The 20,471-nt window shown below is 40.9% G+C and overlaps 1 protein-coding gene across 3 annotated transcripts in view; it reads left to right on the forward strand.

Moving 5' to 3' along the window:
• The window catches only part of rad51 (RAD51 recombinase), a 103,278-nt gene that overhangs the window by 63,831 nt on the left and 18,976 nt on the right, over positions 1-20,471 (forward strand). For all 3 annotated transcript variants that reach the window (XM_078233507.1, XM_078233506.1, XM_078233505.1), the window contains 5 exons: positions 2,565-2,656; positions 3,205-3,299; positions 7,611-7,724; positions 10,789-10,918; positions 12,552-12,673. In XM_078233507.1, the coding sequence (XP_078089633.1) occupies positions 2,565-2,656; positions 3,205-3,299; positions 7,611-7,724; positions 10,789-10,918; positions 12,552-12,673 (553 nt within the window). The remainder of the gene's footprint in view (positions 1-2,564; positions 2,657-3,204; positions 3,300-7,610; positions 7,725-10,788; positions 10,919-12,551; positions 12,674-20,471) is intronic.

The following is a 20,471-nucleotide window of genomic DNA, read 5'->3' on the forward strand; positions in this document are numbered from 1 at the left end:
CAAAATGCATTACCTCGCATTTGTCTAAATTAAACTCCATCTACCATTCATCAGCCCACTGGCCCAATTGATCAAGATCCCGTTGCAATTGGAGATAACCTTCCTCACTGTCCACCATGCCACCAATCTTGGTGTCATCTGCAAACTTACTAACCATGCCCCCTATATTCTCATCCAAATCATTAATATAAATGACAAATAACAGAGGGCCCAGCACTGATCCCTGAGGCACACCGCTGGTCACAGTCCTCCAGTTTGAAAAACAACTCTCTACAATCACCCCCTGGCTTCTGTCAAGAAGCCAATTTTGTATCCATTTAGATACCTCACCCTGGATCCCGTGAGACTTAACCTTATGCAACAACCTACCATGCGGTACCTTGTCAAAGGCCTTGCTAAAGTCCATGTAGACAACATCAACTGCACTGCCCTCATCTATCTTCTTGGTTACCCCTTCAAAAAACTCAATTAAATTTGATGAGTCCATGAATGGATTTAGACACGAGCATGAGAACTCTACATTTGTGTTGGATGATTTCAGCTAATATAGGGTAATGAGAATGGTAGTAAGGTGTAAGTAGGACTTGGTGTGGGATAAGATGAGCTGACATTGAAGGAATGTGCGGTCAGAGGCTGACCAGGAGAGCATGAAAGTAATTGTGCCTGGAGATGACAAATGCACAAATGAGACCGGTGAGGTGAGCTGCGACAGGTTGAAGGGAGACAATGTAGGGATGAAAGTAGTCTTTATGATGGAAGGAATGTGGGGTTGGAAACTCAACTGGGGCAAAAGAGGATACCAATGTTTTAAACAGTCTGGTTCAGTCTAGGAGTGAGGCAGTAATTGTAGTTCCGGAGTTTGTGGCAGCATCGGAATATAAGGTGACTTTGGCCTTCCTGATATACTACTGGGGGAAGCCAATTCAAGACTGGATGATGTTGGGCAAGCTTCATGAGGTGGGGTGGCACAGTGATGTTGTCACTGGACTAGTAATCCAGAAACCCAGGGTAATGCTCTGGGGGCCCCGGTTCAAATCTCACCATAGCAGATAGTGAAATTTGAATTCAATAAAAATCTAGAAATAAAAGTCATGTTGCAGCTTTATAGAACCTTAGTTAGGCTGCACTTGGAATATCGTGTTCAATTCTGGTCGCCACACTACCAGAAGGATGTGGAGGCTTTGGAGAGGGTACAGAAAAGATTTACCAGGATGTTGCCTGGTATGGAGGGCATTAGCTGTGAGGAGAGGTTGGAGAAACTTGGTTTGTTCTCACTGGAGCGATGGAGGTTGAGGGGAGACCTGATAGAAGTCTACAAGATTATGAGAGGCATGGACAGAGTGGATAGTCAGAAGCTTTTTCCCAGGGTGGAAGAGTCAATTACTAGGAGGTATAGGTTTAAGGTGCGAGGGGCAAGGTTTAAAGGAGATGTATGAGGCAGATTTTTTACACAAAGTGGGTGCCTGGAACTCGTTGCCGGGGGAGGTAGTGGAAGCAGATACGGTAGTGACTTTTAAGGGGCGTCTTGACAAGTACATGAATAGGATGGGGAATAGAGGGATATGGTCCCCGGAAGGGTAGGGGGTTTTAGTTAAGTCGGGCAGCATGGTCGGTGCAGGCTTGGAGGGCCGAAGGGCCTGTTCCTGTGCTGTAATTTTCTTTGTTCTTTGATGGCCGTGAAACTATTATTGGTTGTCATAAAAACCCATCTGGTTCACTAATGCCCTTTAGGGAAGGAAATATCCTGTCCTTACCTGGTCTGGCCTTCATGTGACTCCAGACCCACAGTAATGTTTTTTAAAATGCCTTCTGAAAGGTCCTAGCAAACCACTCAGTTCAAGGGAAGTTAGAGATGGGCAATAAATGTTTCCCTTGCCAGCAACACTCCGATCCCATGAACAAATGTTTAAAAAAGCAGTTTGAAAATATGGGTGTTGTCGAGAGGTACAGCATACCTGTGGAATTGTCCCTTGCATCTTTTTGTGATGCTGTCACAGGCTACTTGTAGATGTGGAAAATGTGGAGACTGGGGATGAGACATTGGGGCACTTTGGGGTGGAGGACAACCAATTGCTGGAAATATCTTGCTGTTTAGGTTTAGGAGATTTAGGTTGAGGAATGGCACTATAGCATGACTGATATTTGTGGAACTGGAATCTCACATGAGCCAGTGCCTTAAGTAGAGGAGAAATGGTAAAGGCTGATGTATTTTGCAAGAATAACTTGTAGATCTGACACTTCTGGGTTTTATTTTCTTTCCGTCAGATTTTAGTTTGCTATCTTTCCAATTTGATCTCGGCACACAACTGATGCAGATCAATTGACTTTAAGATACCTATTAGCAAAAACAAAAGCTATTAATAAATGTTTACACAATTCTGGATTCATCAAACTCCATCATAAGCTGGAGAAACAAGTGATCTGTGGAATTCTTTACAATAAATGGCTTTAAAATGAATCCCATTATTGTTTTAACCAGTATCTAATGTGGTTTTATCATTTCTGGGTTAAGACCCTTTGCCAGAATTGTGTTGTGGTACTATGATTTGTGCTTGGTGTTGCAGGTGGAATTGAGACTGGTTCAATCACCGAGATGTTTGGAGAGTTTCGTACTGGGAAGACCCAGCTCTGTCACACATTGGCAGTGACATGTCAGGTACTTAGTGTAGCAGTATTTTTAAATTCTCTTTTGATCACGTAAGTTAACTGTATTCCTCAATTATCTGCTTATTGAGGTCACAACCTCTTTCACTCGCCTCCACCAAGCATTGCTGTTTGATTTTATATATTTTCTTCCTGCTAGTGCCACTCTGAACCTTCATATCTGCTGTACTTGACTTATTTGTCCTCTGGGATAGTACTTTTACTATACTTGATATTTTCTAAGAGCCCGCTCATAATTTTACCTCTGACAGGAAAAGAAATCTGCCAGTAGGTTAATGGGAAATTGAGAATTTTCATTTTAGAACATTGTACAATTGCACAGAGCGTGCCACTGCCATTCCAGACTAATTATGAGGACACTAGTGTCTCATGAAAATGACATCTGTTCAGTGTGGAATACCATTGCAGTGAAGTAAATTCCTTCAGTGTTGCCCACTTAAAGATGACTACAAGTACATTGAAGTTGTTGATGTTAAAGGAGACAATATTTTTCTGCTTTGTTGAAAGCTTATTAATTTCTCTTCTTTCATTGACTTGCAGTTACCTATTGACCGTGGTGGTGGAGAGGGAAAAGCTATGTACATTGATACTGAAGGTACTTTCCGCCCAGAACGGCTTCTTGCTGTTGCTGAAAGGTTTGTATTGCAGTGTAATCATTCTAGTATGTTTGTAGTATCAGATTGGATAGTCTTTCAAAGTTAATAGTTGACAATTATATTTGTGGGGGTGGGAGGGAGGTGTGGGGAAACTATATTCCTTAATTAATTCATTACTTACAATTAGCACTGTGATTTAGACAACTGAGGCACACTGGAACTGAATGAAAAGCAATGCACCATCCCAAGACTCTGCACTAATCAAGAGATGGTTTGTTTCGATGGTCAATAATCCATTGTGGTTGTCCTAAATGTTGAAAAGCGATAAGAATTGGGAGAAATGACCACAATTGTGGTCAAAAATGCATATTTGATGGAAAGATGTATCAAGAGAAAGACGTTTATGGAGTTGCAATGAGTGGGGGCAAGATAATTGAAAGCCCTGCCTCTAATGGATCAGCAGGGGAGCACTGGAGGCAAGAGTCAGAGGACTAAAGAATATGGGTTGGTGGGAATTGCCCAATTAGATTTATGACTAGATTTGTAAGCAAGGACATTGACTTTGAAATCCATATGTTGGAGGACAAAGATCCAGTGAAAGCTGACATGGATACAAGTGATCAATAAATGGAACATTCTGCAGGACAAGATGTGAATGTATATCTTTGTGTGAATAATAGTTTGTGATTACTAGAACTCTGTCAGACAGCTTTGAAGATGTCAATTTTCAGGTATTGAAAGAAGGTTCAGAGTTTCAGCTGCAGTGAAGAGAGGCAGTTTTGTTTGTGTGAAAGTAATAGATCAGATGAGATATTTGAAACCCAGCTGCATGGGACAGAACCAGGCTGCTTCAAGGTGAGGAAGCGACTGGTGAGTTAAAATGCAGGTACCTTAAGGGTGTGGACTTTTGGTAGCAGGTGCTTAAACTTGATTTGGTTTACCTAATGAATTTCATACGGTTCTGTACAACCTATTTGCAGCTTGGGGGAAGGCAGTTTAACAATTCAAGTAGAGAAATGACACTGAATGCTGTCAATATATGATATATATATACATATATACAGAGACTTAACCCCATGCCTGTGGGCACATTCTGAGGGGCACATGCAAGTGAAGAGAAGGGAGGAACCCAGATGGAACTTTGGAGCACTCTGGTGGTCACCATATTAAATGAGAAGGAAAGGCCTAGACATTTGGTTGGACAAGTAAAATGGGAACAAAGCAAGGCTTATTCTCTGGAGATGGAGTAGGAAGAAGGTGGTGGAAAATGGAGAGCTTGACCACGTAGAATCTCATTGAGGTTAAGACAAGCAGCTTCTTTTCATTGAAGATTTTGATGGAATAGTGAAAATGAGATTCAGGAAGGGAATTTGAGAGGAGATATGCAATGAACTGATTCTTGGAAATTGGAGAGGGATGGATGGTCAGCCGTAAGAGTTGAGAGGAATTAAGATATGATTTTGAGTAAGAAGTCTCACAACACCAGGTTAAAGTCCAACAGGTTTATTTGGTAGCACAAGCCACTAGCTTTCGGAGCGCTGCCCCTTCATCAGGTGAGTGGGATTTCTGTTCACAAACAGGGCATATAAAGACACAAACTCAATTTACAAAATAATGATTGGAATACGAGTCTTTACAGGTAATCAAGTCTTAAAGGTACAGACAATATGAGTGGAGAGAGGGTTAAGCACAGGTTAAAAAGATGTGTATTGTCTCCAGCCAGGACAGTTAGTGAGATTTTGCAAGCCCAGCAAAGTCATGGGGGTTACAGATAGTGTGACATGAACCCAAGATCCCGGTTGAGGCTGTCCTTACTGTGTTTACCTCAGTCCAACGCCGGCATCTCCACATTATGATTTTGAGGGCAGGATTTGGGATTGGTGTCTCAGCAAATCATTCACTGCCATATTCGAGCAAGGAGAGGAAATCCAATGGTCAAAATTGTGTTGACAGGAGTTTGAAGGTACATTGGATGTGATAGCTTTGTGGTTATTTTACTGTACTCGTAATCCAGAGATTTGGATTTACGATCTGCAGACAAGAGTTCAAATCTTACCATGGCAGCTGGGGAATTTAAAAATAATTAGTCCAGTAAATCTGGAATAAAAAGCTAACATCAGCAACAGTGACCATGAAACTACTGAATTTTTGCAAAAATACTTTTAGTTCACTAGTATTCTTTAGGGGAGAAAATCTGCTGTCTTTTGTTAGGATCCTGGACCAGAACCCCAAGGTATATTCTGAAGCCAGATTAGATCTCAACAATTTTTCTATTTTGGCATAAATGTGAGCAAACGATGCTTCGCTCCAGGAGTAATTCCACTGTCAAATTAGGGTTTTATTTTATCAAAACAAGTTTTATTTATAGCACAGTCTAAGTATAACTCTAACAAAATGAAGCAGCTTTTTGTTTAGCAGTTGAACAATCTTTAAACAACTCTTAACTTCTAACTTATCGCTATTTCAGTTCCAAATAAGCAACATTCTTCTTAACTTAGAACCTTTTAAGTGTAGTTAGCAATCGCAAACATATTTGCTGTAATGAATGTAGGCAGCCTTGGAGTTTTCAGAGATATCGAGCTTTCAGAAGCCTGCAAAATTCTCTGAACTTCAACCAGAACAACCAAATTCCAACTCCTTTCTGCAAAAGCATGTTTGTTTCATCTACAGATCCAGGACTGCACATAAACCACAACTTCACATGTCCCTATCAATAACTCTAATCTGAACTCCCAGGGGAACTTGGGTAAACAAAAGTTCAATAGCTCTACTTAACATAACCACTTGCAAGGTTGAAATGAGTAATTATCCTGCTTCCCAGCATCCGAGCTGTATTCTTTCCAGACATATTGACAACCTGTAGACAAAAGATAAACTTTAAAGCATTCTCTTGAAACATAAAAACACGATATATATATATGTACATATCATGTGCACACTTCCATCACACCATACCTGGTCGTGCCTACATGTGATTTCAAACTCTCAGCAGTGTGATTGACTCTTGGCTGCTCTCTGAAATGACCTAGCAAGACACTCAGTTGGCAGGAAGATGGCATCTTGCAGATAATTGGGGATGGGCAATAAATGTTGGCTTTACCATTAATGGTCACATCCTATGAAAGGATGAAAAAAAGCAGGAGGTGGGCCTTAAGAAATTAGCCGATCAGGGCTGGGGGGAGGAATAAGTTGCAGTTTGAGTGATGCGAGTTTTGAGCTGAGGATTGGATTTTGGGGTGAAGGAATAGGTGGTGGCCATTTCTGATGAATGTCTGAGATTTTACATGCTACACTGATTTAGCTCTGGTCATGTGGATTAAATTTTGAAGTTTTGCTGGGTGAATTTATTTTTTAAATTGTACTTTCTGTAACGCTTTTCTTTTTCCTGCTGCCTAGGACAATTCCAGTAAGAGCTTTCAAAAAGGGAGAAGTGAGTAGGTTACCTTGAATTCCCTAACCTCTTCTTGGGCAAGTAAAAGCATCCAGATATTTTTTGTTTAGAGGAGGGGATGCAATGGTAAAGAGTTTGGAATTGGAATTCAGTTTTGTTTTTCTTTGAATACAGTATGCTTAAAATCTCCCAACAGAAAAGGTCAGAATATATGAGTTAGATAAAGATTTGTTTTTCCCATTTTCTTTGCCCTGCCGATGCAGTTTTGATGTATCATGTCATTCATGCATCTCCAATGTTGTTTTGTTGATGACAGAGAGGAGGTTCATTGCTGAGCACTTCGACTGAAAGCTATGCACTGCCAAACCTTAGTAATCCTCACATCACATGTACCTTTTGATTGCATTCAGGAAATATTGTTGTAACTACTGAGTTTTTGTGCAGTTAGGAGGAGATGCTGAAATTGCTTGACAGATTTATGGACTGAGGACTTGGCAGCAATTCATGTTTTATGGCATTGTAGCTGGAAATGTATTTCTCGGTCTCTCACTTCCATCATGTGGTCTCTCTTTCCCCCCCCCCCCGTTATATACTCTGGAGTACTGCTTTCTTTGTTTACTGCAACCATTAACATTTCCTTTGTCATTTAATCTCTCCCGCTGTCAGATTAATCTCTGACCTACCTGACCATCCCCCCCACCCCTTTTGAACAACATAAGACCATTGCTTTTCTACCTCTCTTCAGTTCTGAAGAAGTGTCATATTCATCGTTAATTCTGTTTCTCTCTCCACAGACGCTGTTCGACCTGCTGAGTTTTTCTAGCACTTTGTTTTTATTTCAAATTTCCATCATCTGCAACAATTTGCTTTTACTCACCAATTCAGTGACTGCATATTTTGAGCTGACGTTGCTCTTAATACTTTTTGTGATTGTAAGCATCTTTTCTTGTATCTTTTAGATATAACCTTTCAGGAAGTGATGTACTTGACAATGTTGCATATGCTCGAGCTTTCAACACCGACCATCAGACCCAGCTGTTATACCAAGCATCTGCCATGATGACAGAATCCAGGTACCAATTTGTTTAATGAGCACTTGCAATAAGACTGTTCAAAATCTCACGTACTACATCAAAGTTCATTAGTTCCACTTGTTTTTGTATCTCAGCAGTAATCTTGACCTATTAACTATTAAGTAGCTGTTACTCAAGTTCACATGGAAAATCTCATTATTCAAATATTCAGTACATGGATTGGATTTGCATTTAAAGCCTATTCTGCACATATCAGACTGTTTTAGGTTATTTTTTTGGTTCAAAACCTTACTGCTCTTTTCACATGAAAAATACATAAGACTATAAGAAATAGGAACAGGAGTAGGTCGTTCGGTCCCTTGAACCTGCTCTGCTATTCAATAAGATCATCGCTGATCAACATTCCTCATGTCCACTTTTGCCCTTTCCACGCAACCCTTGATTTCCTTACTGATCAAAAATCTATTTCTCTCTCACTTAAATATACACAAGGACTATGCCTCCACAGCTCTCTGTGGCAAGGAGTTCCAAAGATTCTTAACCCTCTGAGAGAAGAATTTCCTCCTCATCTCAGTCTTAAATTGGCACCCCTTTATTCTGAGACTGTGTCTTCTGGTTCTAGACTCTCTCATGAGGGGAAATATCCGCTCAGCATTTACCCTGTCAAGCTCCTTAAGAATCTTAAATGTTTCAAAGAGGTCACCTCTCATTCTTCTAAATTCCAATGAGTAGAGTCCCAACCTATTTAACCGTTCCTCATAAGACAATCCCTCCATAACGTTGACAAATGCGAGGTTATTCACTTTGGAGGAAATAATAGCAAATTGGATTATTATCTAAATGGAAAAAAATTACAACATGCTACTGCGCAAAGGGACCTGGGGGTCCTTGTGCATGAGACGCAAAAACCCAGTCTGCAGGTGCAACAGGTGATCAAGAAGGCAAATTGGATGTTGGCCTATATCGCAAGGGGGATAGAAGATAAAAGCAGAGATGTCTTGCTGCATCTGTACAGGGCATGGGTGAGGCCGCAGCTGGAATACTGTGTGCAGTATTGGTCCCCTTATTTGCGGAAGGATATATTGGCCTTGGAGGGAGTGCAGAGAAGGTTCACCAGGTTGATACCAGAAATGAGGGGTGTTGATTATGAGGAGAGACTGAGCAGATTGGGTTTGTACTCGTTGGAATTTAGAAGGCTGAGGGGGGATCTTATAGAGACCTATAAGATAATGAAGGGGCTGGATAGGCTAGAGGTGGAGAGATTCTTTCCACTTAGAAAGGAAGCTAGAACTAGAGGGCACAGCCTCAAAATAAAGGGGGGTCAGTTTAGGACAGAGTTGAGGAGGAACTTCTTCTCTCAGAGGGTGGTGAATCTCTGGAATTCTCTGCCCACTGAAGTGGTGGAGGCTACCTCGTTGAATATGTTTAAATCACGGATAGATGGATTCCTGATCGGTAAGGGAATTAGGGGTTAGGGGGATCAGGCGGGTAAGTGGAACTGATCCACTTCAGATCAGCCATGATCTTATTGAATGGCGGGGCAGGCTCGAGGGGCTAGATGGCTTACTCCTGCTCCTATTTCTTATGTTCTTATGTTCATAACAGGGAGCCTCCTAGTGAACGTTCTCTGAACTGCTATCACTGAAATAATGGGGCGATTCTCCCATCCCGACACGCTACAAAAGCAGCACAGTGGGCTGGGAGACATGATCGGATGCCATTTCGTGGGCTCCCTGCTGGGCACTACAGCATCCGCGCATCTCCAGCAGCCGGATTTGCGGTGCCATCAGCTCCACACCGATTTCTGGCACGGAGCTACATAATTTATGTAGATGCGCATCTCCATCTCTTTTAAATCTCATTAGCGGATCCGGGACTGAAATCTCCGGGCGCGCTAGCCTCTTTCTCCCGCCCCGCCAAGAATGGTTCACTCCATTGGGGTTTAGTATAGCTCCCCGCTTGCAGGGAATTGGCAGCCCAATTCCGCTGGAGTGAAGGGGGCCATCGAGGGAGGGGGACTGCCTCCTGGGCATTGCCACCTGGGCAGTGCCAGCCGAGGCCTCTTGACATTGCCCAAGGGCAAAGTGCCAATGCCCAGGCATGTTGGCACTGCCCACTAGGCATAGGACAGTGCCCTATCTTTCCTTAAAGAAAAGGACCAAAACTGCTCACAGTACTCCTGATGTGAATACATAGGATTTACTGTACAGAAACAGGCCATTAAGACCAGAGTCCATGCCAGTGTTTATGCTGCACTCAAGCCTCTTCCCATTTTTCTCTCTTCTAAATCTGCAAACATAACCATCTCCCTCAAACCTCTTCTGTCTCTGCTTTCTCCCCCAAATGATTGTCTAGCTTCACCTTTAATGCATCTGTACTAGTCACTTCAACCACGACTGTGGTAGCGAGTTCTATATTTTTGCCACTTTATGGGTAAAGAAGTTTCTTCTGAATTTCTTATTGGATTTCTTGGTGACTATATTATATTGATGGCTTCTACTAATGTTCTTTCCTACAAGAGGAAATATTCTCTTTGTATAAATACTATGGTTACAAGAACAGGTCAGAGGCTTGGTATACTGTGGTGAGTAATTCGGCATCTGACTCCCCATACCTTATAGATGCTGCGCAGGTTTTGGAAAGTCAGGAAGTGAGTTACTCGCCACAGAATTCCCAGTCTCGAACTTACTCTTGTAGCCACAGTATATATAATATATTGGTCTGGTTAAATTTATGATTAATGGTAACCCCCAGGATGTTGTTGGTGTGAGATTCGGCAATGACAATACCATTAAATGTCATGGAGTGATGGGTAGATTCTCTCTTTTTGGAGATGATCATCATTGCTGCATGTGGACACAGACTGCTTCAGTATCTGAGGAGATGCAAATAGTACTGAACACGGTGCAATCATCAGCGAATATGCCCACTTCTGACCTTATAAAGGAGGGAAATTCATTCCGAATTCAGGTGGATTAAAAAATGCTGAAGATGAATTTTGATGGGACAAATAATTTTTCCTTGTGTACTTCTGATCTGATATTGTCAAGAATTCTATAATGGTTATTGAATGCAGTTATTTTATACTCTTTCCAAACTATAGATATGCATTGTTAATTGTGGACAGTGCAACAGCCTTGTACAGGACAGACTACTCTGGGAGAGGTGAATTATCGGCTAGGCAGATGCATCTTGCACGTTTTCTACGAATGTTATTGCGATTGGCAGATGAGGTAAGGCTCCTCAAATTATATTATTATTTTTCACAACTTTGAATTCAGAGATATATTTGTAAACCAGGTTAGTAGGGCCAGTCAGGTTGTCAGGGGCAAGATAGAGTTAGACTTGTAATAAATGTCTGAAAGTAAAGGATGAGAAAAGGAAAATACAGAATAATATTGCTTTGAGCTGGGAATCACTACCAACAAGCTTTATTAAACCTTGTAGAGGACAACTGTGGGGGCTGGGGATTCACATTAAGTGAAACCTAAATGATTGAAAAATTGAAAACGTTCCAGTTTGCAAAATGTTTACCCAGCACCATATTATTTCAAATGTTTTTTTGTTCCTAGATTAGAAAAGTTAGGGACAAACTTGCAGGAATGTTCTCCAGAACCATCAACATTTACAGCAGAAGAGAGGCCATTTAATCAATGTTGTCTGCAGTCTTCCTTGTCTAATGGCACTCACCCTGCAGCTCTGGTTCTCCGTGTAACCTTGTGTTTTCCAATGTTTCATGTATTTCTGCACTTTCATGTGATATATTTTCGGCCTCACTAATTTCTGTGGCAAATAATCCCATGCTCCAATAATTCTGCATAAGAATATTTGCTCTTAACCTCAGATAGTTAACTTTAGCACTAGCTTCCTGTCAAATAGAAATAGTCTTGCCATAGCTGCCCCATCAAAACTCATAATTCTAAATCTCTTGTTTATTTTTGTTGAAGGACAAATGCACATGGGTACTCAAGAAATTTGATTGGTAAATTGCAGAATCCTAGTAATGAATTTTGTATTAAAAGCAGACAGAATATGTTGGAAATGTTAAGCAGATCAGGCAGCATCTATGGAGAGAGGAAGAGTCAACATTTAGGTCAATGACCTTTCAAAACTGGTTCTGAGAGTCTGAAATGTTAACTCTATTTCTCTCCCCATAGCTGCTGCCTGACTTGATTGTTTCCAACAGTTCCTGTTTCTATTTCAGATTTATTGTATCTGCAACATTTCGCATTTGTATTAATTTGTATAGTTACTCCAAAACAAAAGAGGCTTAACAACTTTGAATATGTACATTTGACCATAGGCTTTTGCAGTAGTTTATAATGTAGCTTCATATTATATGCCATGAAGATCTTTTTTTTTTACATACAAGGAACCACATCAACAACACTGAAAAATGGGTTTCTGATATTTCAATAGCCCTGTTTTCCTGCACTTCAAGTCTGCATGCTTTCAGTCAGCAGGGTCAGTTATGTAATATGTCGGTAGTGTCTGAATTAATTGCCACCATATTGGTTCTTACTCTCTCAAATATTGATAAGAATCATAGAATCCCTACAAGAAGGAGGCCATTCGGCCCACCGAGCCTGCACCAACAACAATCCCACCCTATCCCCGTAACCTCAAATATTTACCCTGCTAATCCCCCCGAAAAGGTGCCACAGGGTTCTGTATTTTTCAGTTATTAACTCTTCTGGGAAAAACGTTAACTTTGGCTTTCTGGAATGTTAATATATCCATTGTGTATAAATTTAGTGGACCTAAAAGGGGCATTAACTGAAAGAAGGATTGTGATTTCTATAACCTGTATTGAAATTGGAACAGTGTGCATCACATTTTAACATCTTGCACTTAATTTTCTTCTAGTTTGGGGTAGCTGTGGTAATAACTAACCAGGTTGTGGCACAGGTCGATGGGGCAGCAATGTTTGCCGCTGATCCAAAAAAGCCAATTGGGGGAAATATCATTGCTCATGCATCAACAACGAGGTAAGCTGGTATTATATGGTGGTGAGTGCATACTGGGTTTATGAACAGACAAATGTGATTGAGCAGAGTTGACAGGGTAGTTGGCTGTTTTTCTGTGTTAAACAGTTTGAAAATAAAGTTTCACAAATTTCTACGTGATGAAGTTAACTATCTGATTTAAAATTTGCTTTGCACTGTTTGCAATTGGGATACATTTGACAAAGCCCAAGTGGTGTGAGATTGTCACCTTAAAGTTCTTTTAATTATTAGACAATTATTGATCTAAATTCTCCAATTGTTTGACCCCACACGTGGAAGCATAAATCCCCTAACTCGGATATGGTTCCATGGATGTTGGTCACCCTCTGATACCGTAGAAAAGTGATCATTTTTCATGCTGGAGTCTGAGACATTGAATATATTCATGGCTGAAATAGATTTTTTAACTATAGGGGGAGTCGAGGGTTATGGGGAATAGGCAGGAAAATGGAATTTAGGCTAAGAGATCAATTATTGAATGGAGGTGCTGGTTGGAGTGGCCATATGGCCTCCTATTATGTTCTTGCCTTCATACTTGAATCTTGATGCTTGATAATTGCTGGATGATATTTGAAATAGAAACTCAAGCCATTTAAAAAAATATTTGATCAAATTCCAGGACCTGTCTCCAGAGAATTGGAAGGTAACAGTGTGCTAATAATGAAGAAAATTAAATGTCCCATTTTGAAACTCAGTGAAATACATAAGTAGACCCGAGAGATTATGCATAGGGTTGAAAACACTAGCTGCGGAATTTTCCGATATATTTTCAAAGTGCGGTTTCAGTGAGAAAATCGAGGAGAATCCCGTCAGCGCCGTCAGTGAGAAAATTCCCAATATCTTTAGCCACTTTGGAGAATTGGGAGTGGGGGGGGTCCTTTTAAATGTCTCCCCAGCACTTGTTCTAAGTCCAGTTTGGGGAGGGTGGTGGCAGCCAAGAAGACAGTCTCACATTTCTCAGAGGGAGCCATGATGAAGATGTTGGATGGGGTAAGAGCAGAGACGTGAAATTCTCTACTCTCGCACGGGCGGGCAGCCAGCCTGCAAGATGATAACCCCATGTGGGAGGCAGTAGCAACAATAATGAACACAGCTCTCTGTATAAGAGGACGGGGATCTAATGCAGGAAGATGAATTACCTTCTTTGTGTAGCAGGATAAGTCTGCCTTCTCATATGTCCACCTGCACCCCATAACACAGCCATCACTTTCATAGTGATCTCAATTCCATCCACCGTACGGGGTCCCAACTCTCATCTTGCACTCCTATCTCATTATCCCCCCACCCAGTGACCCCTCTCCTCACATCCCTGCTCTCACTCACCTACCACATATGTCTGACATCATTATCATCTGACCGGACATGAGTCCTTCCTACATTCTACCCATCTGTCTCATTGCAAGACAAGCTAGCACAAGCAGTGGGTGTACCTACACAACATGGACTGCAGCAGGTCAAGAAAGAGGCTCACTGTCATCTTCAAGGTCAATTAGGGATGAACAATAAATGCTGGCCTAGTCAGCAGCACCCCACATCCCATGAATGAACAGAGAAAAAATGCATAAATTCTTAGGATTTAAAGCATTTCCACACCAAGTAAGCTATTGGAAATGTAATTTCACTGCATTTCATTACGTGCTATTTTGGTGTTTGTGTTCACTTTTTGCAGGAGTTTGTCTGAATTGTATTGCATTTTTTGTGTAGCATTAAATTTCCTCCTAGTTATTTCTAGATTTTGTTCTGTAAATATCGTAACCCTATTTAAATTGTTTGATATGTCCTCAAATTATATTCAGTGCCAGTCTGAAACCAATTGCTAGCAGGTGTACAACACAACTGGCTGTGGTTGAGCTGTCGTGTGAAGTGCCTTTCCCTGAGACTTAATGAAAGCAGTAAGAAGTCTCACAACACCAGGTTAAAGTCCAACAGGTTTATTTGGTAGCAAATACCATAAGCTTTCGGAGCGCTGCTCCTTCGTCAGATGGAGTGGAAATGTGCTCCATCTGACGAAGGAGCAGCGCTCCGAAAACTTATGGTATTTGCTACCAAATAAACCTGTTGGACTTTAACCTGGTGTTGTGAAACTTCTTACTGTGTTCACCCCAGTCCAACGCCGGCATCTCCACATCACCACTTAATGAAAGTGCAGCTGTGATTGTAAAAGTAATATGTGGAGAACTGTGGACAAGAATCAACCTCCTCCTCCTCCATGGTACAATAATTGGTTATCTGAAACAGCTCTGAAACTTATTTTAAATGTCTCATTTTAATAAATGGAGTATTTGTTGTGGAATACAAATAAAGGATCTTGTGACATGTAGCCATATTCTGTTAATCAAGACTACTCCTTTAAACTCTTCCTTCAAGCTCTTCCTTTCTCCTCCATTTCCAAGTCCTCTATCTTGGTGAGGTTTTCTTATTTATCGTTCATTACCCCTTAACATAACACGTCTGCTGCCCGCTTACTCAGTTGCTCGCTTGTACCAAGCCAACCACCTTGTTTACCCATCAACAATATCAATGGAATGGAGCAAGACTAGTTTTTACATGTACACCAATAACACCCAGCCCTGATGCTCCATTTCTTCTAGACCACATCCATGCTGTTGGACTTTTGCCCAACTTATTATGGATGAATCACAACTTCCTCTAATTAACCATCAGGAAAACCAAATTCATTGGTTTTGTCACCTGCAACAAATAGTGTTGGCTCAAGGCCCAGTGCTTCACAGCAGAAAATGTGATGGGTCAACCATAGCTTCCTTGCTGGCATCACTCCTTTCCTGGCTCCCATCAGATTTACCCAGACCATGTCAAACCTTAGACACCTGTTCAACCTTGACCTGAGCCTCAACCCAATATCCAGTTATTTGCCATAAGATGTAAGAGCAAATGTAGGCCAATCTGCCCATCAAGTTTGCTCCGCCATTCAATGAAATCATGACTGTGATCTGATAAAATAGTCCTCAACTATGTTCTATGTTCTAACTCTGCTTCCCTGCCTTATCCCTGTAACCCTTCATTCTCTTACTGATTAAAAATCTCTCTATCTCAGCCTTAAACATACGACGCAGCTTCTACAGCTCTCTGCGGTAAAGAATTCCACTGATTCACTACCCTCTGAGAAGAAATTCCTCCTCATCCCAGCCTTAAATGGGCAACCCAGTCCTCTGGTCCTAGCCTCTCCCGCAAGGGGAAACCACCTTTCAGCATCTACCCTGTCAAATCCTCATGAGAATCCTATGCGTCTCAATAAGGTCACCTCTCATTCTTTAAACTCCAAAGAGGATAGGCCCAATCTACTCAACCTCTCCTGATAAGAAAGTCCTTCCGTACCTGGGATTAACCTAGTGAACCCTCTCTGGACTGTCGCCAATGCAAGAAAATCTTTCCTTAGTTAAGGGGACCAAAACTATTCACAGTATTCCAGGTGTGGTGTAACTAGTACCTTGTATAGTTTTAGCAAGACTTCCTTATTTTTATATTGCATTCTCTTTGAAATAAAGGCCAACATTTCATATACCTTCCCTATTACCTGCTGAACCTTTTTGTGATTTATGCAAGAGGGCCCCCAAATCTTTGTGCTGCAGTTTTCTGCAGTCTTTCTCCATTTAAATGATATTTAGTTCCCTTATTCTTCCTACCAAAGTGCATAACTTCATATTTTTCTACATTATTTTCTATCTGCCAAATTAGATACCTTGTGTAATCCTTCCCACCTATTTTTGTCATTTGTAAATTTGGCAATGGTACATTTACTTCCTTCGTCCAAGTCATTAGTATATATTGTAAATAATTGTGATGCCAGCACTGATCCCTGTGGCACTCCTAGTTACAGGTTGCCATCCTAAAAATTCCCTGTCTCCTATCAGTTAGGAGTCTAACAACACCAGGTTAAAGTCCAACAGGTTTATTTGGTAGCAAACGCCACTAGTTTGCGGAGTGCTGCTCCTTCGTCAGGTGAGTGGGAGGTCCCACTCACCTGACGAAGGAGCAGCGCTCCGAAAGCTAGTGGCATTTGCTACCAAATAAACCTGTTGGACTTTAACCTGGTGTTGTTAGACTCCTTACTGTGTTTACCCCAGTCCAACGCCGGCATCTCCACATCGTTCTATCAGTTAGCCAATCCTCTAACCATGCTCATAAACTACCACCAACACGGGCTGTTCTCTTACTAACTATCCTTTCATGCGGTATCTAATGCTTTTTTGGAAATCCAAGTATATTCTACTCGTTTCCTTTTATCTATCCTGTTCATTATCACCTCAAAGAATTAATAAATTTGTCAGGCATGATTTCCCCTTTGTGAAGCCATGCTGACTCTGCTTGATTATCTTATGTATTTCCAAATGCTCTGCTGTTACATCCTTTATCATGAACTCTTAACATTTTCCCAAACACAGATGTTAAGCTAAATGGCCTGTTTTTTTTGTCTCCCTCCCCTTTTGAGTAAGGGTATTCATTTGCAGTTTTCCAAAATTCAAGGATTTTTCAAGAATTTAAGGATTCTTGGAAGATTGCTGCCAATGTATTTGCTATCTCTGTAGCTACTTCCTTAATATCCTAGAATATAATCCATCAGGCCCAGGGAACTTATCAGCCTTTAGCCCCATTATTTTCCTGAGTTTTTTTGCAAGCGATAATTATTGTATTTATTTCCTCTCCCGCTTTTGCTCCTTGATTGCTTAATATGTATGGAATATTATTAATGTCTTCCACTGTGAGGACTGACGTGAAGTATTTATGTATCTCCTCTGCCATTTCCTGGTTCACCATTACTATTTTCCCAGTCTCATTCTCTTAGAAGCTCATGTTCACTTTGGCCTCTCTCTTTTTATCTATTTAAAGAAGTTGTTATTGTGCATTTTTATATTACTATATTCACCCTCATAGTTTATCTTCTCCCTCATTTTTCTGGGGTCATCTTTTATTGGTTTTTAAAACTTTCCTAATCCTCTAGATTACCACTCTTTGTTGTGAGTTTGAACCTGTTCTTCTTTCCCTTCTATTTCTAATCTTGTAGGCGTACTCAATGTAGCAGTTTTGATTCCCCCGTCGCTCCATGTAACCATCGTTTGATTTGTTGCTGGTAAATTTAAATTAGTTAATTAAATGATGGCTCCTGTATCAATCAACATGTTACATTTCCTAATACCGCTTCCACATACATTCGGGGATCTTTCTAATTCTGACTCTCGGGGCGCTAAAAGTCATTGTAGGTTTATCAGTTTTTGGATCTCTTCTGCGATAATATTGAATGTTGCTGATTCTTTTGCTTGTCTCTCTGTGGCTTTTTAACTTTTTAACTGTATTTACCTTACTGGGTGTCTGTCCCTTCACTGCCTCCTCCTTTTGCCCAACAATTGGCCATGTTATGACCTATTTTACTACAGTTATCACATTGTTTTCCAGCTCTCCCTGATTTGCTCTGACAATCTCTGGCAATGTGTCCTCTCTTCCTGCATGCATAACAATTTTTTACTTTAGATGTGTGTTGCTTTCCTTGTGTTCCTTGTTCTGTAAATCCTCTGCTCTCATCGCCCAATTTAGTATCTCTATATGTGTTCCCCATTGGTATTCCCATTTTGATAACACAAGTTAATTCTGGACTAAATCCATCCGTCAACATCGGTAAGAATATTCTGTCGTCCCTATTTGGTTTGTCTATTCCCCCATTTTCTATGTAAGCATGGAACTTTCAGCGTATTCCTCGCCTGGCTTCTGTTTTATTATTGTTACCCTAATCCAATTTGCAATTCTGTCCCCAATGCTCATTTTAGTGCCCATTTGTAATTATTGTATTTCCCATCTTCATTTATTCTCCCTTGAGTTATCCATTCTCTACCTTTCAATGCATCGGGTAACATTTCCCAAACTGATCCTGCTAATTTTCCTTTAATGAATTCTTACATCATCTAATGTCAAATGATGTATACTCCTCACTTCATCCCATGCGTTCCCAAAAAGCTGAATTCTTATAATTCCGTTTCAGGGGACCTAATGCATCTGCTATCATTTGCTTATCAGCTGATGATAAAGGTACTTCTTCAGTTACAACAGAAGATTTTTCCCTCCTCCCATGTGATCGATGTACCTTTGTTCGAATTGGGACCACGGATTTTTTCTTTAAAGAACTCACAGGCTTTGATTTTCCCTTCAAAGATGTTTTTGTTTTCTGATTTTTGCCTTTTCACCACTAGATGGGGTTTTTCTTTTAATTTTTATTTTTTTCAAATCGACTAATAATTCCCTCCGTTTATTCCTCAGTAAATCCATCTGATGATAAGAAATCTGATTCTGTACTTTCTACAGATTCTTCTATTTCTTTTTTATTCTCATGTTCATGAGTTTCCTGATCTAACTTTTTAAGGTCTGTTTCTTTTTCTTTGGCATCTCTTGACAATCGATTTCTCGTAGTGGCAGCAAAAATAACTCGGGCCATTTCTGATTGATGTTTAGTCTGCTTATTCCACCAACTTTTCTGTAAATCATCAGATGCTTCAGGGTCATATCCCTTCTTGATAATTTTCTTAATTAATTTACTATTTTCATTAACAACAGATTGAATTACTGGTCCTTCAACTCCCCATTCCTGATTATTTCCTTCCGCCATTTTTACTTAATTTGTAAAATTTGTGTTTTCTTTTTCCTTCTAACCCTGAATCTCTAGCTTCTATCTCCGAGATTCCTAAATTAAACTTACAGATTTTTGTCGAAAGTATAACTCCCTACTAACTTAGTTTTCCCTTTCTTGCAAACTTATTTTTTTAAAGCCGTAACACCTCCTTCACTCCCACGACTATTTAATGTTCAGCTACCGTCTACTCCTACTTTTCGCTGCCCTGATCAGCTTATGTTTAAACGCACGGCCATTTTATACATAGAACAGTACAGCACAGAACAGGCCCTTCGGCCCACGATGTTGTGCCGAGCTTTATCTGAAACCAAGATCAAGCTATCCCACTCCCTATCATCCTGGTGTGCTCCATGTGCCTATCCAATAACCGCTTAAATGTTTCTAAAGTGTCTGACTCCACTATCACTGCAGGCAGTCCATTCCACACCCCAACCACTCTCTGCGTAAAGAACCTACCTCTGATTCCTTCCTATATCTCCCACCACGAACCCTATAGTTATGCCCCCTTGTAATAGCTCCATCCACCCGAGGAAATAGTCTTTGAACGTTCACTCTATCTATCCCCTTCATCATTTTATAAACCTCTATTAAGTCTCCCCTCAGCCTCCTCCGCTCCAGAGAGAACAGCCCTAGCTCCCTCAACCTTTCCTCATAAGACCTACCCTCCAAACCAGGCAGCATCCTGGTAAATCTCCTCTGCACTCTTTCCAGCGCTTCCACATCCTTCTTATAGTGAGGTGACCAGAACTGCACACAATATTCCAAATGTGGTCTCACCAAGGTCCTGTACAGTTGCAGCATAACCCCACGGCTCTTAAACTCCAACCCCCTGTTAATAAAAGCTAACACACTATAGGCCTTCTTCACAGCTCTATCCACTTGAGTGGCAACCTTTAGAGATCTGTGGATATGGACCCCAAGATCTCTCTGTTCCTCCACAGTCTTCAGAACCCTACCTTTGACCCTGTAATCCACATTTAAATTAGTCCTACCAAAATGAATCACCTCACATTTATCAGGGTTAAACTCCATTTGCCATTTTTCAGCCCAGCTTTGCATCCTATCTATGTCTCTTTGCAGCCTACAACAGCACTCCACCTCATCCACTACTCCACCAATCTTGGTGTCATCAGCAAATTTACT

Source organism: Mustelus asterias, chromosome 18 (genome assembly GCF_964213995.1).
Source record: "Mustelus asterias chromosome 18, sMusAst1.hap1.1, whole genome shotgun sequence".
Lineage (NCBI taxonomy): Eukaryota > Metazoa > Chordata > Chondrichthyes > Carcharhiniformes > Triakidae > Mustelus > Mustelus asterias.